General features: G+C 37.1%; 1 protein-coding gene across 1 annotated transcript in view; it reads right to left on the reverse strand.

Annotated features, from left to right (window-relative positions):
* The window catches only part of DYNC2LI1 (dynein cytoplasmic 2 light intermediate chain 1), a 69,058-nt gene that overhangs the window by 26,695 nt on the left and 26,697 nt on the right, over positions 1-15,666 (reverse strand). The window contains exons 6-12 of the mRNA XM_022573950.3: positions 12,809-12,995; positions 11,816-11,884; positions 11,137-11,214; positions 7,416-7,492; positions 6,739-6,809; positions 1,452-1,549; positions 959-1,051 (exon numbers count right to left, since the gene is read on the reverse strand). Of these exons, the coding sequence (XP_022429658.1) occupies positions 959-1,051; positions 1,452-1,549; positions 6,739-6,809; positions 7,416-7,492; positions 11,137-11,214; positions 11,816-11,884; positions 12,809-12,995 (673 nt within the window). The remainder of the gene's footprint in view (positions 1-958; positions 1,052-1,451; positions 1,550-6,738; positions 6,810-7,415; positions 7,493-11,136; positions 11,215-11,815; positions 11,885-12,808; positions 12,996-15,666) is intronic.

Consider the following 15,666-nt stretch of genomic DNA (forward strand, 5'->3'; position numbering starts at 1 on the left):
TAATTCAGAGATGACTTCCAACTAATCTCTATAGCCAACCTGCACACATAATAAGGGTTACATGAGGTCATTTTAGTGTCCCTACAACATGCCTCTTGCTTTGCTACAGCTAAAACACCCTCTAAATATTCATGACATATTTTTCAAAAGTCTTCTGTACTTAAATGTTTTGCTCACTTATTCTAGAGCCCCTGAAGGTGAAAGGCTAGTGCTGAGAAAAAGACGCTGGTCCCCGCTTGCAGTGGGTGGTTGCTTTCAGGTTATCCTTGCAACAAAGTGACTGCCCAAGTTACACAGCTCTATAAATCCCACCTGAGAGGTGGTCAGGGCATTCAATTTACTGTGTTTATAGTAAGGGCGTGTCCTGTACAGTGTCTCATTTTATCAAACTAAAAGGAGATCTGGGAAAATCTAAATATTGGACCATGATGAGTTTACCAACTTTTGCATTCTTACGTTAGACTGTGTATCACAAATGGTGCTATCTGGCATATATGGAAAGCAGTCTCCACTTTTAATCACTTTCCTGAGAGACTCTGGGTTTTGTCAACTGCGTTTGTGTGCTTTCAGTCCTTAATTTTTCTGATACAAGAAAAGTATGGATACATCTAAATGTCCTAATAAAAAACAAAACCTTTTAAATAATCCCACAAACAAAAGAATATTATGGAAGTGTCTCCCCAACAGTGAGGTAAGAATCACTACCCATCTTCAACATAAACTGGAAAGTCCAGAAAGGATATGTGAACACCAAGTCATCTCTGGGTGGTAGAATGATAGGTGATTTTTAGTTCCTTCTTGATGCATATCAAAAAACTTTTTAATATATAGTGAAGATGTACTATTTAAATAATTTTAAAAGTAAAAAATTAAATAACTTGAGAAAAATTTATGGAATTCTAAGGATATTTCTGTGATAAAACTTAAGATGAAATAAAATAAATGTTTAGGATAATACCTGATCCTTCTGAATTCTCATTTCATCAACTTCGCTTTCAGCATACTGAGGGTCTCTTGCAGGGTCCTTGACATCTTTTAATGTGTTGATACTCTGAAATCACAATTCTTCAAATCATTTCATGCCCATAGCCCAAAACCTTCAATGCGGGGTATCAACTACCGTGCAAGCCAAGTTCTCGTTCCTCAGCTGGCCATCGCTGCTGAGGGTCAGTTCAAATTCCCCCAGGTCCTCTCTCCCTCGTCTTTCAGATGTTGCCTCTCCCTTCTCTAACAACCAGCGAGAGCTCTGTTTGGAAGCAGAGTGAGAACTGTGTCCTATGCATCTTTTAAACCCCACAGTGCCTCATATACAGATTTTTAGCAAATGTTTAATTGATATTTGAGCATGTGAGTAGAAAACAAAGTTACTATAATAGGCCTGCTGAAACATTTCCCAATAACTGTTGAATAGTGCTGAAAATTCTTGCTTTAAAAGAATTAGAAATATATACCTTTGGTGGAAAGAGCTTTTCATACACTTTTTTCCACAATTCCATTGGTGAATGGGCATGAAGCTTTCCAAAGTCATTGTCAGGAACAGGAGGAGATCCTAAAATTGGAAGTTTTACTCCAAATGACTGCATTGACTAAAACATTACAAACTCTACCAATAAAACAGATACTTATAAAAATATAAATCTTAGATCACTCATTTCTCCTTTCCTATAGTCACTATTAAAATTTACCCCAACCCAGTGTAGCAAGGCCACTGGGGCAGATTCTAGTACCAGAGGAAGAGGAGATAGAGTAATGAGTAAACTATAATTCTCTTTCCCCACATTTAAATTGCTGCTTGGCAAAAATATAAAGTTTGATATTCTCATGTGTTCATGAATGTGTAAGGAAACAGTTATTCTTATGTGCTAATGAGCAGAATGCAAATTGGGGCAGCTAAATCAGAGGGTAATAAGGCACTAGTGAATACTATGAAAATACTAAAAAAGGTCACACTCTATTAACCAGCAATTCCAGTTTTGGGTGTTTACCCTAGAAGTACCTGCATACATGCATTAAGGATTTCACATGGCTGCATCACTTGTATTAGTGAAAAATTGGCCACAACCGAAATGTCCATCAATAGAGGTATAGTGAACTAAATTACTATGCACACAGCCATGCTCTACAACACTACCCAGTAGTCAAAGTACCAAATAGACTTACATGTGGCATTAATATGGAAAAATCACTAAGGTGTATTGAGTAAAAAAGGAAAACTTCAAAATGATATAGAATGATACAATTATATTAAAACAAATAGTTTTTTCTAATGGTACTGATGAACCTATTTGCAGGGCAGGAAAGGAGATGCAGACGTAGAGAATGGGCTTGTGGACGCAGTGGGGAAAGGGGAGTGTGGGATGAATTGAGAGAGTAGCACGGATATATACACACTACCATGTGTAAAATAGATCGCTAGTGGGAAGCTGCTGTATAGCACAGGGAGCTCAGCTTGGCTCTGTGATGACCTAGAGCATGGGGTCATCACATGGGATGGGGGCGGGTGGGAGGGAGGCTCAAGAGGGAAGGGATATATGTATACATATAGCTGATTCACTTTGTTCTACAGCAGAAACTAACACAACATGGTAAAGCAATTATATTCCAATAAAAAAAAAGATATGGTACATATATACAATGGAATATTACTCAGCCATAAAAAAGAGTGAAATAATGCCATCTGCAGCAATGTGGATGGACCTAGAGATTATCATACTAAGTGAAGTAAGTCAGTCAGAGAAAGACAAATATCATACGATATCATATGTGGAATCTAAAAAAATGAGGCAAATGAACTTATTTACAACACAGAAATAGACTCACAGACTTCAAAAACAAACTTAGGATTACCAAAGGGGTAAGGTGGGGGAGGGATAAATTTGGAGTTTGGGATTAACATATACACACTACTATATATAAAATAGACAATCAACAAGGACCTACTGTATAGCACAGGGAACTCTACTCAATATTCTGTAATAACCTATATGGGAAAAGAATCTGAAAAAAGAATGGATATATGTATATCTATAACTGAATCACTTTGCTGTATACCTGAAACTAACACAACATTGTAAATCAACTATACTCCAATGTAAAATAAAAATTACATTAAAAAACAAAAAGTTTTTTCTATACCACATTCACATATATAGAAAATGGTCTGGAATATTAAACTTGATCCTAATATATACTATTTCAAGATTTTATATGGAGAATGTCTTTAGGTATTGCTCGTATAATTTAAGTTAATTTAAAATTAAGTTAGGGCTTCCCTGGTGGCGCAGTGGTTGAGAATCCGCCTGCCGATGCAGGGGACACGGGTTCGAGCCCCGGTCCAGGAAGATCCCACATGCCGTGGAGCAACTAGGCCCGTGAGCCACAACTACTGAGCCTGCGCGTCTGGAGCCTGTGCTCCACAACCAGAGAGGCCGCGACAGTGAGAGGCCCGCATACTGTGATGAAGAGTGGCCCCCACCTGCCACAACTAGAGAAAGCCCTTGCACAGAAACGAAGGCCCAACACAGCCAAAAATAAATATACATAAATTTTTAAAAAGTCCCTCTTAAAAACTGCCAAAATATACACCCTAATGAATACTGCCTTTCAAAATGAACCTGAAAAATAAAATTACAGTGTTTAAAAAAATTAATATGAAAATTTTGAAAATATGCTGCCACTTCTTGGCAATTTTCAACCCACAGTCTGAGATTTGTCATTCTTTCTGTTTTAGCATCTACATTGTTCACTAAGACTGTTTCACTCTTGATCTTTCAGGGCCTCCTTACCACTTTGGTGAGTAAGACACTGATATAACCCACCGATCTTATTTAGATTTCCCAAGTCTCTTCCTTGTCCTCATTTGTGTGTGTGTGTATTGTACAGAATTTTATCACCTTTGTAGGTTCATATATCCACTACCACAGTCAAGATACTGAACAATTCCATTCCCAGAAGGATCCCTTGTGTTGCCCTTTTATAACCACACCTACCTCCTTGATTCCTCCCCCACCTCCCTACCTACAGTTCTGTCCCTAACCTCTGACAACCATTAATCTTTCCTCCATTTCTAAAATTTTTTCATTCCAAAATTTTATATAAATAGAATTATATTGTACGTAACCTTTTCTCATTGGCTTTTATAATTTAGTATAATTCCCTGGAGATTCACCCAAGCTGCTGTATGTATCAATAGTTTGTTCTTTTTTATTGCTGAGTAGTGTTCCATGGTAGGGATATACCACAGTTTATCCACTTACCTGTTGAATGATATCTGGGTTGTTTCCACTTTTGGGCTATTACAAATAAAGCTGTCATGAACATTTGTGTACAGATTTTTATGTGAACATAAGTTTTCATTTCTCTCACATAAATGCCCAACACTGCAATATCTAGGTCATTTGGTAGCTGCAAGTTTAGTTTTATAAGAAACCATCAAACTGTTTTCAAGAGTGGCTGTACCATTTTACATCCCCACCAGCAATGTATGAGTGATCCAGTTTCCTCACATCCCCTCACAAGCATCTGGTGTTATCACTATATTTTATTTTACCTATTCTATTAAGTGTGTGGTGATATCTCATTTGCATTTCCTTAATGATTAATGATATTAAACATCTTTTCATGTGCTTATTTGCCATTTGTATATCCTTTTTAGTGAAATATCTGGCCATGTCTTTTGCATATTTTCTTTCTATCTATCTATCTAGGCTGCACCAAGTCTTAATTGTGGAACATGGGATCTTTAGTTGTGGCAGGCAGACTTCTTAGTTGCACCGTGTGGACTTATTTTATTTTATTTTTTTGGCTGCATTGGGTCTTCATTGCTGCGCATGAGCTTTCTCTAGTTGCATCGAGCGGGGGCTACTCTTCGTTGTGGTGCATGGGCTTCTCATTGTGGTGGCTTCTCTTGTTGCAGAGCACGGGCTCTAGGTACATGGGCTCAGTACTTGTGGCTCACGGGCTCTAGAGTGCAGGCTCAGTAGTTGTGGCGCATGGCCTTAGTTGCTCCGCAGCATGTGGAATCTTCCCAGACCAGGGCTCGAACCCGTGTTCCCGGCACTGGCAGGAGGATTCTTAACCACTGCCCCACCAGGGAAGCCCCATGTGGACTTCTTACTTGCAGCATGTGAACTCTTAGTTGATGCATGCATGCAGGATCTAGTTCCCTGACCAGGGATTGAACCTGGGCCCCCTGCATTGGGAGCGTGGAGTCTTCCCCACTGGGGAAGTCCTCTTTTGCATATTTTCTAATTGGATTTTTTTTTACTGTTATTTATATATTCTAGATACTAGTCCTTTGTAAAATATGTAGTTTGAAAATATTTTCTCCCAGATTGTAGCATGTCTTTTTATCCTTTTCACATGGGCTTTTTTTTTTTTTTTTGCGGTACACGGGCCTGTCACTGTTGTGGCCTCTCACATTGCGGAGCACAGGCTCTGGACGCGCAGGCTCAGCGGCCATGGCTCACGGGCCTAGCCGCTCCGCGGCATCACATGGGCTTTTAAGAGCAAAAGTTTTTAATTTTGATGGGGTCCAAGCTCCATGATTTTTAAAAAATTTATTGTATTTATTTGATAGCACTGGGTCTTAGTTGCAGCAGGCGGGCTCCTTAGTTCTGGTATGTGAACTCTTAGTTGCTGCATGCATGTGGGATCTAGTTCCCTGACCAGGGATCGAACCCTGGCCCCCTGCATTGGGAGCGTGGAGTCTTAACCACTGTGCCACCAGGGAAGTCCCTCCATGATTTTTTAAATTCAGTATTTTTCAACCCTTTTCTGACCTCCAACTACTTACATGGGCAAAAGATTTCCATCAGCATTATCTATCATTACAGTGATTCTCACTGCTAATGAAATTAAGTTGGTAATAATAAGTATTATAAAAATCAGTATTTATAATCACTCATTAATACCTCTATTCTTTTCATTCCAATTCAATCTACAATCTCATGACAAAGATCTCTACATCTGAAGTCAAGTCAACTTTAGCTTGTAAGAGTAACGGGGGATGGGAAATAAAAAAGAAAATTATTGTCCATTAGAGTGTTAAAACCAAACTATGCCAACCCCAGCATACAGAGTTGCTAGGCCTGAGAATCTCCACAATGAAAATAGCTTCTGTGAGAAGATAAGGAGTTTGCCTATATAAACGCTTTTGAAATTTCTTTTGCTTCATGAGTCTAGGACATCTGTAAGTTTAGGAAACACATCCCATTGGATGAGAGGCAATTTTTCATAATGAAAAATTAAGGCATACCTAGTTAGTACAACTGTGTTCTTTTTGATTTATTCCAACACTTGAATCTCAGATTTTTCATCATTGCCCATAATATATAGCTTTGAATTTCCTGACCACTCTATGCTTCTGGTTTTCTTCTAAACGCAAGGAGCTAAAATTTAAAAGTATCTGGAAATCAGTGAGGGAAAGAAAATACATGCAAAATTTTTAGTGGAATATAGATTAGAAATCTATATATAGATTTCTATATAGATATATATAGATATAGTGGAATATAGATTAGAAATCAGTCTCTTATGTGACAACATCCCTTCCATCACAAATATGTCAATGTGATGCATTTTGCATCAATACTGTGTATACAAAGAATAACAGCAACAATAATGAAACTGGAAATGATGGTTACAGTTAGGAGATGTTGGAGATGAAGTGAACAGGGAGTAGGACAAAATCAATAAGCAATTAAAAAACCATTGAACAATCTTAATAAGTTCACCAACCTATTTGACTTAAAGAATCCAATCCTGCTGTGACAAACAGTGGTTTATTCTGATCCACACACGTTGATTTGCTACATGGATAAGAAGAAAAAAGAATCCAATTTAGTTTAGCAATCAAATATCCTGCCACTCTCTACTGTAAATACAAGAGCCAAGTTTTATATCTAGCCACTGGTGACAGCATTGCTCAAAATGAATGAATGAATATTAATATGATTCCAAAAATTAAAGTAGAGCACTAATAAATGTATTATAGGAGAAAAAAAATGACAGACCCAAATTACCTCAAATCAAAACCAAGGAAAGTAGCAAGGTTAAGAAAAATACACACTAAAATGATGGATTCCACTTCTAATCAATATAAAAAAGTGATAATAGCGGGAAGGCTACTGAAATGAGGGAAAAGAAGTAAAAGAAATCAGGGAAACAAGTATAATAGTATCATTGTTTTGTCTAGTCTCAAACTAAGTATTATATAACATTTTAGCTGTAAAATTTGATAAATATTTAAACAATATAAGAAGCAGGAGACAATATGAAATTATCTCTAAGAACAGTCATCTGAGGCACTTTCCTGGTCAAGAAGCAAAAGACTTGTGAGAACAATAATAAGATGAGACAATAACAACAGCAAAAAAAAAAGATAAAAAGATATTTAAAAAATATTTTAACAGTACCTTTTGTCAATGCCAAATGCCAACTGGTTAATAACTCCACGTATTTTTAGTAATAGAGCTTCTGATTTACTGGTAAACTGGAAAGAAAATAAATCAGGAGAATAAATTACAGGCTCTGCTTTCAAATCACAGAAACAGGTAAAATAAATACGGCTTTGAACAAGTACAGATTGCAGAGAGAAATACTACCTATTTGTCCAACAATACTTGTGTTTCAGTAAGCAAAACAAAACCTTTGAATAAAGGGAAAGAAAAATCTCAGTAAATTTGTTTTAACTTACTCTTCAAACTTCCTGAGTGCAGGATATTGAATGGACTTGTTTTTATGCACTGATCATTTCCGCTACTCCCACAAATGGATCGTAATCATTGCCAAAATGCAATCTGGTTGGTTAAAAAAGTAGGAGGTATGCATCATAAATACTTTTCCATCTAAGGGCATATGACTGTCTTCAAAGCAGTTAATGTGGGAGTTGCAGATTAGTCCGACAGATACTGATACTCACTCAAACCATTTTTTAACTTCACTTCTGAATTGCCTTTGGAACCTGCAAAATAAGCTACTGAATATTCTCAGTGGTGGTCTATAACTAGAATGATCATAACCAGAACATTTTAGAGAACGAAACGGGGTGGGTACTATTAATCATTAATCTGAGAAATCAGGTGAAACTAGGACATACGGTTACCCTACAAATCTTTTAAGACTAATTTGATTTTTGCAAATACCAAAGTCACCCAGACCAAGATGTATGAAAGTGGGAAAAACAATCTTGAACCAAAATGAGATGTAATTATAATGTACAGAGATCAAGTTTCAGGATAATATTCATTCTGGATTAAGAAGAGGCTCCAGGGAAAACATTCAATGGAGAACACTCATGTGAATATATAAGATTTTATTTATTTATTTATTTATTTATTCATTCATGCATGCATGCATGCATGCGGTACGCGGGCCTCTCACTGTTGTGGCCTCTCCCGTTGCGGAGCACAGGCTCCGGACGTGCAGGCTCAGTGGCCATGGCTCACGGGCCCAGCCGCTCCACGGCATGTGGGATCTTCCCCGACCGGGGCACAAACCCGCGTCCCCTGCATCGGCAGGCGGACTCTCAACCACTGCGCCACCAGGGAAGCCCCTGATACATTTATTTTTAAAAACTGAAAAATTTTAGGCTTCTACTGAGACAATTTTCTAATATGAAAACTTTAGTTGAATTTTAAAAACACAAGTTTTCATCATCTTCATTATTATATTATCTATTATGTTCCCTATATGGTGAGGAAAAAAACCTCGTCACAAATGTCTTTCATAGGATGTGGGAAGTTTTCTAACTCAACCCCACCCCCATCTACTGCATCAACTGCCTTGAAAACATCCTCCAGAAACAGCTGTAGAGCTTTTACTTATGAACTCAATGCCTGGGAACTCATAATCTCCAAAAGCAACTCATTCCATTTTCAGATAATGGTAGTACTAGAAATTTCTTTCTTAATTTGAACTAAACTCTATTGATTCCTTGTTATTGACTCTAAGAAAGCAAAGAATATATTTAATCCCTTTTCCGTGGATCAGTCCTTCGAATGTTTAAAGAGTGTTATCACAATCCCGATGCCAGAATATAATTTTATACTGTTCCTCATACATCATAATTCTAAGTCCCCTAACATCCTGTTGGCTCTCCACTGAATCTGGTTCTACTTACCAATGTTTTTGTTTGTTTGTTTGTTTTTGTTAACTTGATTAGATTGCTCATACTATCGAACCAGTATTCTTGACTGAATTATAAAGGATAAACTATAGTGTTAAAAAACAAAAGACTGCTGAGTATCACTGAACCTTGTAAAGCAGTACCCAAGTCTGGGCTGTAGGGTAAGAGTGGAAGTGAAACTGAAAGGTGGGGCTTTGATAACTCTGGCTGCTTTCTTCTTGGTGTGGAAAGCTAGTAAAGCTTTATGGTTCCCCTGGTGGTCCAGAGTGCTCTTATAACCCCAACCTCTGAACCCTATGGCTTACTGAAAGCTGAGATGAAGGAGTCTCAAATCCTTTCCCTAGTCCCTGACCTTCTAGGGTCTTTTGAACCATGGTTAACTGCAGGCCTGCTGTGGCCTGGGTTGACCTGACTTCACCTAAATTTGTATCCGTAAGACCAGACTGGCCCTGATGGATCATCAAATGTGATCTGTTCCTAAAGAAAGATAGGTATTTCCCTCAGCGAACTAACCAGAAGTAAGTATGGGGCCTTATCTAGTGGTGAAAGTAGGAAACGACAAGATCCATGGTCTTTGCTTCTGTACTCTGAATGAGTAATTTACTTTAAATTCATCATATCTTTTTCAAAACAATAAAGAATATTTTTGTGGTTGCCAAGGGGGGGTTGGTGAGGGAAGGTTGGATTGGGAGTTCGGGATTAGCAGAGGCAAACTATAATATACAGAATGGATAAACAACAAAGTCCTACTGTACAGCACAGGGAACTATATTCAATATCCCATAATAAACCATAATGGAAAAGAATATGAAAAAGAATTTAAAAAAAAGAATATTTCCAAAGTACTCTGTCAACCTAATACGTAAGCAGATACAGTACAAACATAAAAGGTAATGATTTTTAAGAAAATACATAATAAAATATATTTGGAGCATTCTGAAAAGTATAAAAATTTTAAATACAGATCATATTTATTACTTTTCATCTTAATATACTAGCCATGAAGGCTGGGGACTAGGCCATGTTTTCTACAGGTTCCTCTGAGCACTCTGATTTAGAGGGAAAAAGAGACCATTCAAATGGGAAGAAAGTTTTTCCTTTTTTTTTTTTAATAAAAAATGCGTTTATGTTTTCTTGTGTTAGAGGATATCCAGCAACATTTGGTCCTGCTGTGGAAGATGATGTAACAGTAATTATAAGAACCCGCCTTGGGCTCCCCTGGTGGCGCAGTGGTTGAGAGTCCGCCTGCCAATGCAGAGGATGCGGGTTCGTGCCCCGGTCCGGGAGGATCCCGCATGCTGCGGAGCGGCTGGGCCCGTGAGCCGTGCCCGCTGGGCCTGCGCGTCCAGAGCCTGTGCTCCGCGGCAGGAGAGGCCACAGCAGTGAGAGGCCCGCGTACCGCAAAAACAAAAACAAAGAACCAGCCTTTACTGAACTTTGTGTCAGACCCTGTGCTAAGCATTTCACAGTACTCAGGCTATGAATCCTCACAACAACCCTATAAAGAAGGTATTGTTTTGTCCATTTTACCAGGAGACTGAGGCTTCAGTGAGATTAAGTGACTTGTCTGAGACCACATATCTAGTAAATGGTTGCCCAGGCAGCATGACTCCCAAGTTCATATTTTTAACCTCTACAACAAACAGCATTTAAGTTTTAAAAAAATTGTTAGTCTTTTTCTCTTTTCTTTTAAGAGAACATAGATTCTAATTTTTAAGGGGAAACTAAAACATAAATAAACAACCAATTTATCTCTTTGAGATTGATGGGGGTTTATGGCTATTAGAAATTTAGAACTTTTGCTTCAAAGAAATGGTAGGCCATCTAGCAGAGTGCATTCTAGAAATACATTATAAACACTCTGTAACAAGAGGGTTTTGAGGCAACGGGAAAGGAGAGAATGACATGCATTAGTAAAAGCATTAGCATTCATAACTGTGCACCAAGCTGTTAATCTTTCCAAATTTGTTACTGTCCGTTCAAACCCAAAGGATAGGAAACGTACAAACCATTAATGATGCTCCGTAATAATGTGCAACAAATCGAAGTGTCTTGCATATTACCTTCCTCTTCTCAGAGTCAAAATCCTGAAGAAATATGTTATTAAAAAGAAAAAAGTTGAGACAACTAGTGTCTGTAGCAGAAAGGTGCAAATTATTCAATACAGAAATAGATCTTCTTATTTATTTTTTGGAACATACCTTGAGTAGGATTCCATTACCTTGGCATTTGTTTCTATAGAGAGCTGAACAGTAGCTGCAGCCTTCTAGAGCTGCAGCTACCAGATCTTTCCTTGTTTAAACACTTAGCTCAATAGAATTTAGATATAAGCACACATTTTCTAGTGCGGAATACCCCAAGGATTCTCTGACAAGCAAAGATAAGAAGAAACCAATTTTCTACTTTCTTAGATTTAAAAGTTGGGACATAAGCCCTGTCCCTTGGTGACTGGACTGGATCCAGTTTCTAAATCTTCTGCCATATCCCCATTCCACTGTATTTACTGTTCCTTACCTATTTTCTCTTTCCCAACTATATCCTCTTTTCCAAAATCTTTAAGATGTGTGACCCCTTGACCTCTCCCTCCCAGAGTCATTTTTCTCATTTCATTATTACTTTTGTTCCTCTCCTGTAAAGCCTAGGCATGCATGTACAACAAGCTCAACTAGAAGAAGTGGAAGAGCTTACCTGAAAAATATCGTATTTACTTCCAATTATGACCAGAGGAATTGGAAATGGGTCAATTAATTCACAATCCTGTTAACAAACATATTTCACTGATTCATTATAATTGTTTATTACTATGTATTCATTAATTTCCACTTATATCATTTTAAATCTTCCCATAATGTTGACATTGTTTGCTTGACAGAGGTTGTTTCAATATTGAATTTCTTAAACTATCAATACATTTCTCAAGCATAAAACTAGAAACGATAATTCCCTAAACTATGATATTTATTCTTCATGTTGTGTCCTTTTATTTTCTTAAATATGTCACCTTCCTGTTTTTTTTTAATTATTATTTCGTATTAACTGTTTGTTACAGTAACATTTATACATGGGAACCATAAACTATCAGTTCTGTTCTGATATTACCTTTGTAAAACGCACTCACATAAGCTCTGGGCAATATAAAATACTGCTCTTGGTTTTCTAGAAGATGACATTCATGATTGTATATAAAGGACTTACTTGTATTATCATATTGCAAGTTTATAGTTTAATTATCAGATGATAAAAAGATACTGATTATGTGACAGACACTAAATGAGCGTAAAGTATAGTGACGGTAAAGGCTGTTAAAATTCTATTCCTTGCTTAAAATTGTAGTCTTATCTAGCCTTTGCCAGGTGACATTTGTACAACCTGGTTTTTTATCTTCATTTTACAGAGATTATAAAATCAGTATCAAACTACTACTTTAAAACTCTATTCTTTTTGATTGGTGTAATATGCCATAACAGTCACAGTAGATGTCTAACAAGACATATGAAATCTTTCTCCTTGTTTTGCCCTTACTGAGGTTTTATTAAATTGCTATAATTTTCCAGTGAACAGGTTCATCTACATGAAATGAATTTCAACTCATGCATAAAAATCTAAAGAAGTTGTTTGTGATGTTATCTTTAACTATATATGGGGCTAAGAATTCTAGGGATAATCCCAACAGTAACTCACTGGATGGTCCTTCTGCATATTGCTCCATATCTTCTGTCTCATTTCAGAAACTGCTTTAGCATTTTTCTTCCCCAGTTTCATCATCACTTTATCTACATGAAGTTTTGTGGCTTGCAACAGATTTTCCATGGTGGGCCAAAGGTCATTAGGTTTCGAAAGGTCCAAAACAAGAACAATAGAAAATGTCCTAAAGAAATAAAAACATGTTTCAAAAAAAAAAGAGTCAAAATAATTACCATTTGAAGCCATACTATACCGAAATTTATTTTCTAAAAATAACACTATAGTTTAAGAAAAAAAAACCCAGCAATGTTCTAAGAAAAAAATGCCAAAATTATAGCCTTATTTATTCTAGTGCTTTTCCCTAGTGATATTTAAGTGTCACAACTGAAGTTTTTGTTTGAACTAGTAATAATCCAGTTCAAATAATCGGCAAGTAATTGGGTCCAACAATGCCATATTTAGATCCACTTTTGCTGTGTGCTCCAAAGAAGGGAAGCAAAAATAATAATCACAGCAGCAGCAACAATGCAACAACCTGGTGAAGGAGAAGAAAACAGATTTACTGATGGTCCTTGCTAGGAGGACTACCTACCTTATTTACTCTTAACAACAACACTTCCTAGAAGATGTTATGACAGCCATTTTATGGATTAGAAATCTGAGGCACAGATTCATATAACTAGTAAATTGTAGAGCTGCTATTTACATCCAGAGCCACGTGCCTTTCTGCTGTACCTTGCTGCCTCTCTGAAAGCACACCCCTGGCCACCACACACACCACCACTGTGACCACATGCACGTGTGCTCATGTTCATGTAAATCTAACCTAAGCAAAAACAACCCAATTTAAAAAGGGCAAAGAACTCAAATACACATTTCTCTATTTAAAGGTATACATATGGCCAATAAACATATGAAAAGAGGCCCAATATCACTAATCATTAGAGAAACCCAAATCAAAACCACAATGAGATACCACTTCACACCCATTAGGATAGCTATGATACATAAAAGTAAAAATAAACAAAACCCCCCAGAAAATAACGAGTGTTGGTAAGGATATAGAGAAATTGGAACCCTGGTGCATTGCCAGTGGGAATATAAAATAGTACAGCAGACACTGTGGAAAGCAGTACAGTGGTTCCTCAAAAAATTAGAGGATCCTGCAATTCCACTTCTGGGTGTTTTGAAATCAGGGACTCAAATAGATATTTGTATACCAATGTCCATAGCAGCATTACTAACAACTGCCAAAGGGGGGAAATGACCCAGGGGCCCATCAGTGGGTTAAGAGATGAACAAAACATGGTATATACATACAATGAACTATTATTCAGCCTTAAAAAGGAAGGGAATTCTGATACATGCTACAACACGGATGCATCTTAAAGACATTATGCTAAGTGAAATAAGCTAGACTCAAAAGGACAAGTATTATATGATTTCATTTACATAAGGTACCTAGAGTAGTCAAATCATAGAGACAGAAACTAGAATGGTGGTTGCCAGGGGTTGGAGAAGGGAGAAATAGGGAGTTATTATTTATTGGGTACAGTTTCAGTTTGGGCAGATGAAATGTTCTGGAGATGGATGGTGGTGATGGCTGCACAGCAACGTGAATATACTTAATGCTACTAAACTGTACATTTAAAAATGGCTAAAACTGTGAATTTTATGTTATGATAGTTTACAATAAAAAACAAACAAACAAATATAGGAGTATTTCAGAAAATGGTCATAATAAGTATGTAGAACCATAATCATGGGCCAATATATTTTTGATCAACAGGGCAAACATTCTGCTAGTAGATATAGCAAGGAATTACAATACGTGCTAGTTATAATATAGTCAAGTTATTTTGCTTAGTTTGAGCAAATCAGCTGTGTTGTGTAATTAAAGCAGAACAGTAGCTAAATTCTATACTATAGGTCTAAATCCAGAAAGTAGTCTTTTTAGACATTAATTAGCAAGATTTTCTATAAAATTATTGAGCCATTAAATTCTCTAGCCAACTACATCTATGTCATTTTAATAAGCTCAGAACCAGTTTTGCTTAATTGTAACAGAATATATATACATAAGCGAGGATACTATATTTTCAGAGTTTTAGTATGGTTAATGTTTAAAAAAGAGAGGACTATGGTTGAACTTTTTTTAACTGTGGTAAAATATATATAACATAAAATTTATCATTTTTTCCAAATGAAAATAACTTTGTTTTAAGCAAAGGAGAAATGGATTATTCAACTTTTTTCTAAGATTAAGATTTATGTTTCCAGTGCACTGGAAATATCTGTGTTACTTTTACCTTCATAGCAAATGACAGCTAAAAACATTTTTTTTTAAACACGACCTTTTAAAACAGGGAAGTGGACCACAGGAAATGCTCTGTTACAAATTATCTAAGGTCTGTGGAAATGTTCAGTGCATCTATAATTATTCTATGAACAGGCATCTTAAAGATAAACAGTATCTAAGAGCACTGGTACGGCTGCTAAGGTCGCTGGGCTTCGTCCAACATAAGGAAATTATATGTCAAATTAATTCCAGCTACAAAACACTCTGAGATTTGCAGCTACATGAGGAGTGAAATGCTTTCCATGAATTCTTCCATCACTCAGCAAGCTACTCTGGACCCAGGCCTATGGAGCCCCTGCCCTCTGTTCATCATAACCCTGACCCCTCTTCTCTCCTAAAGCAGGCTCCAGCTGCCCTGGGGTTCCAGGGAAAGAAGACCAAGGACTCACAAAGTGAGGCATTAAAGAAACTGGAGAGGTCTGGCTTCCTGCAGAAACCAGAATTTCTACAAGCCCGTGAGGTCTAGAGAAGGGAAGTGAGGTAATATGGCAAGGTG

This window comes from Delphinapterus leucas, chromosome 13 (genome assembly GCF_059928025.1).
Source record: "Delphinapterus leucas isolate spDelLeu-1000000601 "Yukka" chromosome 13, BTC_Dleu_Yukka2, whole genome shotgun sequence".
NCBI lineage: Eukaryota > Metazoa > Chordata > Mammalia > Artiodactyla > Monodontidae > Delphinapterus > Delphinapterus leucas.